The sequence below is a fragment of the Diadema antillarum genome, unplaced genomic scaffold (genome assembly GCF_040938485.1).
Source record: "Diadema antillarum isolate AM-2024a unplaced genomic scaffold, OU_Dant_1.0 seq00000476_RagTag, whole genome shotgun sequence".
In the NCBI taxonomy this organism is placed as follows: Eukaryota; Metazoa; Echinodermata; class Echinoidea; order Diadematoida; family Diadematidae; genus Diadema; species Diadema antillarum.
The window spans coordinates 51,251-59,010 of NW_027271443.1; the positions used below are offsets into that span (position 1 = coordinate 51,251).

General features: G+C 43.4%; 1 protein-coding gene across 1 annotated transcript; it reads left to right on the plus strand.

The window, feature by feature from the left end:
* Positions 1–668: 668 nt before the first annotated feature.
* LOC139733443 (uncharacterized) lies at positions 669–7,130 on the plus strand. The gene is made up of 4 exons (XM_071644260.1): positions 669–981; positions 1,508–2,148; positions 3,398–3,650; positions 5,599–7,130. The coding sequence occupies exons 1-4, from the start codon at positions 669–671 to the stop codon at positions 6,939–6,941; spliced, it is 2,550 nt and encodes an 849-aa protein (XP_071500361.1). The 3' UTR covers positions 6,942–7,130.
* Positions 7,131–7,760: the final 630 nt, after the last annotated feature.

Consider the following 7,760-nt stretch of genomic DNA (forward strand, 5'->3'; position numbering starts at 1 on the left):
AACTGAGGAAGCTCTATATGTACACTGTAACTGGAAGTTAAATATTTGTGTAGTCTGTTTCGTGTATAATAATGAATGACACAGATGTACAAAGTACGATATGACAACTTTCAAGACCTGGAGCGTATTTTCTCAACTGTGTACTGTGGAAACTTACTGGAAAGTTTATTGATTGACAATGGGAGGATCTTCTTTCTTGAATTAAATTATATCTCCCATCAGGTTGATATTGTTTTAACAGATTGGCAGCTGCCCTTCATCAATGAAAGTACACACTGATTAGTAAAGAAAGAAGAAGAGGATATATTGTAATATAGGCATACAGTTGTATGCCTACGTTGGACTTGAATCAACAATCTCGTGATTACTACATTTGTAGACAAGCATCTTACGACTGTATCGAGACTACTGTACCAGCTTTCGCCCAATCAAGAGCCAGTGAAGGTTGTTATACCTTTTAGCAGCCAGTAATGCTACAATGTACGACTAAAACTCTGAATAATCAATGCGTGTGTGTTGTGCAATGTATTTACATCAATAACAGGGCAATTTGTCAAACAGTTGTAGTAAAGATATCTCATTTCTTTATTTCACCATTTCAGGCTCACAGCGTGGATCAAGTCCTTCATGGAAGGCTGCTTGTGAGATGCCGGGCTGATCCTTGAGCCATGGATTACCGCTACGTGGACCAGCAGGCCGCTGCCGCTGCCGCCGCCGTGGTGCACCGGCCTGGTGCCAGTCACAGCCACGAGGACCAGGGGCAGCAGGGGCAGCAACCCCCCTTGAACCACCATCAGCCCCAGCATCTGCAGCACCTTCCGTCCCACTTTGCCCACCAGCACGGCCTGCAGTCACACTCCCTGCCCCACCAGCACATGCACCATGTTGCCCAGCCGGTGCTGGTGGCTGCCCCCCACAGTAGGGAGGCTTACACCAACAACAGGAGACAGACCGGGCAGGACTTGCAGTCCTTTCTAGAAGGTGGGTCACTGTTTGGTCATTGGTTGGTCACTGGTTGGTCACTGGTCATTTGGTAATGACTCCTTCCCAGGGAAATAGACCAAAATCCTGATTTATGGCAATCAATGTATTTTCTCCACTCCAGAATTTATGCATCCTTTTATATTGATGCAAGGATGATGAATGAAAAAAAATATTGATTACCCATCTGTATAACGACTGTCACATTGATATGATGATCACCTAAGGTACAGTGTCATCATGCACGCATTATGATAATCATGATCTAATAACAAGATCATTAAGAAAACTTAAGAATTAATGACTGTAATATTAGTAAGCGTGGAGTTATGATTACAGTAAGTTTCTGTTCTAGATGATAAAACCTCTTTTTTTTTTTCGTTCTTCATAGAGTTTAATTAAAACAATTTTGGGATCTGAATTTTGACTCCATTGTAATGAAATTTTGTTACAACCATGTTCCTTGTAAAGGGAGCACCCTTTGTGTCTATTAAATTTATATGTTATGTGTTATATGTGTGTATAGTGTCAGGGCTTGTTCCTGTGCGTCCACCAACTCAACTCCAGCAGCATCAGCATCCTCAGCAAGACTCTCAGCGTCAGCAGCCACGCAGTCAGGAGAGTAGGGCGCCCTCTATGCAACTTCTTCCAGACAGCCAACTCCTCAACTCCAACAGCCAGCGCAGCTACAACAGCAACCTCTCCTCGTCTGTGCCACCTCCGCCACCCCAGCAGCAGCCCCAGGACTACCGCCGGGACTATGCCCAGCAACCAGAGATGCAGCCCTCCTCCTCCGCTGCCGGCCCCGCCCGGCAACAGGATTCGAGCCTCCTGCAGATGATTGATCCGCCCCAGCATCACCTTCATCAGCAAGTGCGCCATTCCCCAACTCGAGGGGACAGGGAGGAGGAGGAGGTTGATGGTGATCTAGACCCGCTACCAGCACGTGTCCTCCTCAAGGAAAGGCACAGGCCTGGTCCTCTTCCACCCAACACCACGCCTCCTAAATTACCAGAGGGTCTCGTGTACACCTATGCCTCTGGTGACAAGAAAAAGGTGGTAGGGGTTAAAGCAGAGAAGATACTGGAGAAGGGTACTCAGTACGGCCCCTTCCAGGGCGCCCTGGTTGATGAAGCCGCTGGCTGCGTAGAAGAGTCGTCATGGGAGGTATGAATTACCCGTACTACTGATGTTGTGTTGTTTTAGAAATCTCGTGATGTGTTGATTGGGAGTCTCCCTCTAGCCATTTGCTATCAAAGGACACACACATAAGGCAAAGCAGGTACTACAACTTCATATACTTGATTAAACAATCCATCATCGGTCTCTGCAACATACATGACAATAAACTTTGGATGCCTAATGAGCATTCCCTTGACTCTGTACCTGTGTCACATATCCAGTCTTTGGCAAATTAGGTCAATTTCATGTTGATAGTCTACATGTTTCAGACTTTTCTGGAGTAGAGCAACTTGAGACACTTCCCCCACATGGCAGACAGTGCTCCTTGGCTTGCTAGCGAAAGAGCAGCCAATTAGCAGTCAAGTCAAGAAGTGCAGACTTGCATTCAAGTTCAAAAGTTCATTTGCGCAGTGTATGATTGTTCTGTGAACGTTCAAAGCACACTCTCAGAGAGCAAAGTCTGGCATTACTATTTAATACTAAGTGCAGGTCACTCCAACCCCCTTTGTAATCATAGACGTATTACATAGTTCACCCTCTATAGGAAGATGCTGAAACTCTAGTTCACGCATTCATTAGCTGTAGACTTGATTATTGTAATGAGTTATTGTTTGGCTTGCCAGATTCACAGATAGCCAAGCTTCAGCGTGTTCAGAATGCATGTGTGAGACTTGTGTCCAGTTCGTCAAAATTTTCACATATTACACCCGTAGAAGTTACATTGGTTGCCAGTAAGGCAGAGAATTGCATTTAAGATTTTGTTTCTTACTTACAAAGTAATGAATGGCCAAGCACCTGGTTATTTATCAAAATTGACATCAAGAAAATCATATCTACAAACGTATATTCGCATAATTTACAAAGTACACAGGATAAGTTGCTTCTAAAGCAATCTCACTTAAAAACAAATGTAACCTTGGCGGGATTGTGCCTTCAGTTGTGCTACTCCACAACTTTGGAATAAATTACCAGAGAAAATGAGGAATGCCCCATCTCTTGCTGTCTTCAAATCTTTGTTGAAGACTTACCTTCTTCAGAAGCCTTTGATTAATTTGTTACTTATTTTTTGTGTGTCTAATCACCAACAATGTTAGGAGCTCTGTTAATCACCATGCAGTAGAGTTTATTTATATAGTAGCTGGGCTATACAAATTTGTCAAATAATAATAATATTAATGATAATAAAGGCAGAGAGTTTATATCCCTTTGATGTTAATCTGCTGCATACCTACAGCTGTGTCTCCAGGGAAGGATTCTCTACTATGTGGACGGGAAGTACCGGCGCAATGAGAACTGGATGCTCCACGTTCCCTGCGCCCGGACAAGAGAGGAGCAAAATCTGGAGGCCGTGCAGCTCTATGGATTCATTCACTTCCAGGTCACTAAGGTCGTCAAACCGGGCAGCGAGCTAAGGGTATTCTACAGTGAGGATTATGCCTCACATGTTGGTTTCAAGGTGAACTTGGATGACCTCAAGTACAACAAAGGTATGGTACATTGTACACTGTCATTATTTTTTTAAATAAGTTTAATCCATCAAAATCTATCTTCTGTTTATAGCTTGTCATAGAACACGATTTACAAGTTACTGTTACAGTGCCAATGAACAAATTTTATCTGACATAGAGATTGTAATTTCCTTGAGATTACCCTGCCTGTTAAGAGGAAGAAGGCTTCCTGATCTACTGTATACGCTATAATTTTCGCGTACATAAATTTTCGCGAATTGCCGCTGTCACACATTTTCGCGAGTGGTTAAATTCGTGATTGGGGAACCAGAGAAAATATGAAGTGGCAAAGAAAGTGTGAATTTTCAACTTACTAGCAAATAAGAATGATACTAGTTATACACTGCATGAAAAAGACTTGCCAAACTCTGCGAACTAGTAAGTTAGAATTCAACATTTTTGAAGTGGTTAAGTCCATCGCGCTAGATTTCTGACGAGTGGTCCCCTTGCGATAATGGATTGGCTCTCTACAGTATTCGTAAGTAGACGTGGACTTGCGTAAACAAGCTTAGCCAGTATGGTCTGTTCGGTAAGCCGTGACATGGTATACTAGTACTGAAATGTTCGTATCATCAAGGCAAGGGATTCATTTTGGAAGGTAATATTTTCGCATGTTGTTAATTTCGCGAATAGCTCCCGACTCGCGAAATTCGCGAAATATATAGCGTATACAGTATATTGATTGCATTGTACAGTCTATTGAGCATGAATACACTGGCATACTGTGTATAGTAGTACAATAGTGTAGTGCACACTCATTGTATTGAACATGGCGGTAACAACATTTTCAATACAAGGAAGTACAAACTCAGTTCCAAAAACTACCATCGGCTGACAGTTTGACTGTAATGAAAGAAAACTGGTGGTCCTAAGGACTTTGGTTGAAGGGGAGTTTCCTTAAGAATAGTTTCGCATATTTTATTGTATAAGCTGTTATTTTCACGAGGGTTTAATTTTCCTGAATCTAGCAAGTCACATTTGGATTGCAAATTTAACAACACGCAAAATTGTTGCCCTGCACTAGAACAGCATTGCGGAACAGGGGCTTTAGGGAGACATTATATATTATGCTCATAATAACTTTGATAATCAAGGAGACAAAGACCATGAGGAGACAATTTTTGTCTCCTTAAAGAGGAAGTCCAGTCCAAATGTAAGTTAGTCTGGTAAAAAAAAAAAAATAATAAAAAATAAAATTTTACGAGTTCAACGGTAAACATTTGACTGAAATCGGATGAAAAATAAGGAAGTTATGAAATTTTAAAGTTTTGATAATTTGTCCAAAACAGTTTTTGTACAGTGGGATCAGTAAGATATTTGAGGATTGGAGCCTTGGGCATATTTATTGCGTTTGAATGAAAAACTGGAAATTTCACAATTTTATGAATGTACAAGCTATATGGTAAGTTAGGAGTGAATGAATTTGCATATTCGTATTGACTGTTCCAGAACTTTTTTCCCTAAAAAATAGCGAAACTTTGAAATTTCATAACTTCCTTATGTTTCATCCGATTGCGATCAAATTTATACCGTTGAACTTGTAATATTTTACTCTTTCTTATCAGACTAACATATATTTGGACAGGATAACATTTTCAAGTATGTTATCTCCCATTCAATCGCATGTTTTACTGCTGACACTGTGCTTATCTGTAATGTCTCCATATGGCTGGATCCGTAGTATTATAATAATTGTACATATACATGTATATATTTATATTTTTGTCTTTGCGTTTGACTGCATTCAAGTTTATTTATTTGTTTGTTTGTTTGTTTTGTTGTTGTTGTTGTTTTGTTTTTTTGTTTTTTTTGGGGGGGGGGGCAAAGCAAGATGGCAGTTTGCACAGGTATTGTATTTCCAGTGTCAAGCTGAAGTAAGCAGAGAAAGGATTGAATTGATGTTGTGTTTATCCTTCTTTACGTCCAGAGGCAGACAACTTCCGGTGCCAGCAGTGCCAATGCTTATACAAGTCTGCCAAGCGAATGTCCCGGCACATCAAGCTCGCCCACGAGCAAGAACGAGCTGGCCATCACCGCCCGCGGTTCACCTGGGAGATGAAGAAGAAGGCGACGGAGACCAGGCAGCCCGTTGTTCAGCAGGAGCGCAGTGCAGAAAACAACCGCTTCATATGTGTGACGTGCGGAAAGGACTTCCCAACGAGGGGCCGCCTGGCGGCACATGAAACCTTCCACGACTTCATCGGCAACATCTATTTGTGTGAACACTGTGGCGATGCGTTTGAGAGCTCCCAGACACTTGCAAAGCATGTCCTTAGCCATGAGACGCATCCGTTCAAGTGCGCAGAGTGTGGAAAACTCTTCTTTTCCAAATCCAGTCTCTGCAGGCACAGGCGCGAGGCCCACGCCCAGCATCAAGACAAGAACCGCTGCATCTCAGGTAACCTTGAGTTTGATGACAGTGCAGAGTTGGACAAGAACGATCAGTGTCATAGCGATAACCATGCAGAGACAGACGGTGGTGAGAATGTGGACATAAGTGCCAAAGATGCAGGAACTGCTCACAGCAGAGCAGAGGAATTTGAGGGTGATGGCAGCGGAAATCAGCAGAAGTCAAAAGAAAAAGAGCAAGTAGCCCACCCGAATTCAACATTTCCCGTGGACATGCTGGGGAAGCGCATATCGTACTTTGATCGGCCGCGACCGTACAAATGTCACTATTGCAGCTCTCGCTTCCGCCAGTACAACCAGAGGAAGTACCACGAGCAGGAGGTGCATGAAGGGAAGGGAACGTATCAGTGTCCGCAGTGTGTCCAGCGCTTTGTTACCCGCTGCAACCTGGAAGCGCATATGAAGAAACACAATCCCATCCGGCCATTTCTCTGCCAGCTCTGCCCACGGTCATTTGCGTCGCAGAAGGCCTTGATGAACCACCAGGGGGAGCACACGGGGCTGAAGCCTTTCAAGTGCACGGTGTGCAGCCGCGGCTTCCGCACCCAGAAACTGATGGGCAAGCACCGGTCGCGCATGCACGGCAAGCGGGAGAAGCGCTTTTCCTGCAGCTTCTGCGACAAGCGCTTCATGGAGCGGTCGAGCTGGCGCAACCACGAGCGGCGGCACAAGGGGATCCGTCCTTTCGTCTGCCTGGTGTGCGGCAAGGGCTTCTCTAGCAAAGACTCCATGGCTGTCCACCAGCGTGTGCACACGGGTGAGATGCCCTTCCAGTGCGAAAAGTGCTCCAAGCGCTTCAGGAACAACCACAACCTCACCGCACACTTGCTGCAGCATGCCAAGGACGATGTCAGTGGTTGAATCCAGGGCTCCCTGGGAATCGTTCACATTGTAGTGACAGAGGGAGGAGCCATGTTTATAGTCCTAAGCTTTGCCAAAACAAGAGAAACTCATGTGTATAGTAGGTGCTGTCGTATTATTGTGGTGGTGCAGTTTACGCCTGCTGGAGTGATTGAGTAGGAGGAATGAATATAAGTATGTTGTTGTGTGTGTGTGTGCATGTATGTCTAGTACAGAATAGATTTTATAGGTTGTGAATACCTGGTAATGTATACCAATGCAAAATTTAGTACCTTACAAATTCAATTCCTTTATGTGTATTTATGTGTGAGGCAAGCAGACAAATAGCGATATTAGACCAATGAGAAAACAACAATGAGACATCAAGAAATTTTGAATTTCCAAAGGCCAGACTAGCTCAAAGCTAAGTTAGTGAAACCCCAATTACTTTACTGGAGACTTTAATCAGACATTGACAGGAATACCTGCAGCAGTGTCCTACTTCCATAGTGGAGTACTTTTTTTTTCAGTTGCATTTAGAGGTTGACTCACCCTCTAACAAACTTGGCTTTATAAGCATCAAAAACCCTTGTACATAACAGTTTGGCAGTCGATATCCGTGAGCAAGGCAGGGTTGTGTGTTGTACCGGGTAGAGGCTATACACTATCAGCCACAAAATTACATGCTCTCGGGAGTGGAGAGTTTGGACATACACGTACATGCAATAAAAGCATCCATGAATTCAAAAGCTTCTTTTTAATCCTTTTTCTTTGGAGGGGGGAACAACACATAATAACAAAACCATGATATGAGATGTATGAAATGAGATGGCATTCGTA

What these genes read in the sequence shown, in the direction of transcription:
- LOC139733443 (XM_071644260.1), top strand. Translation starts at nt 669, where the DNA reads ATGGATTACCGCTACGTGGACCAGCAGGCCGCTGCCGCTGCCGCCGCC. An exon ending in TAGAAGAGTCGTCATGGGAG is followed by an intron (nt 2,149 to 3,397) that starts GTATGAATTACC and finishes GCATACCTACAG; the next exon opens with CTGTGTCTCCAGGGAAGGAT. An exon ending in TGACCTCAAGTACAACAAAG is followed by an intron (nt 3,651 to 5,598) that starts GTATGGTACATT and finishes CTTTACGTCCAG; the next exon opens with AGGCAGACAACTTCCGGTGC.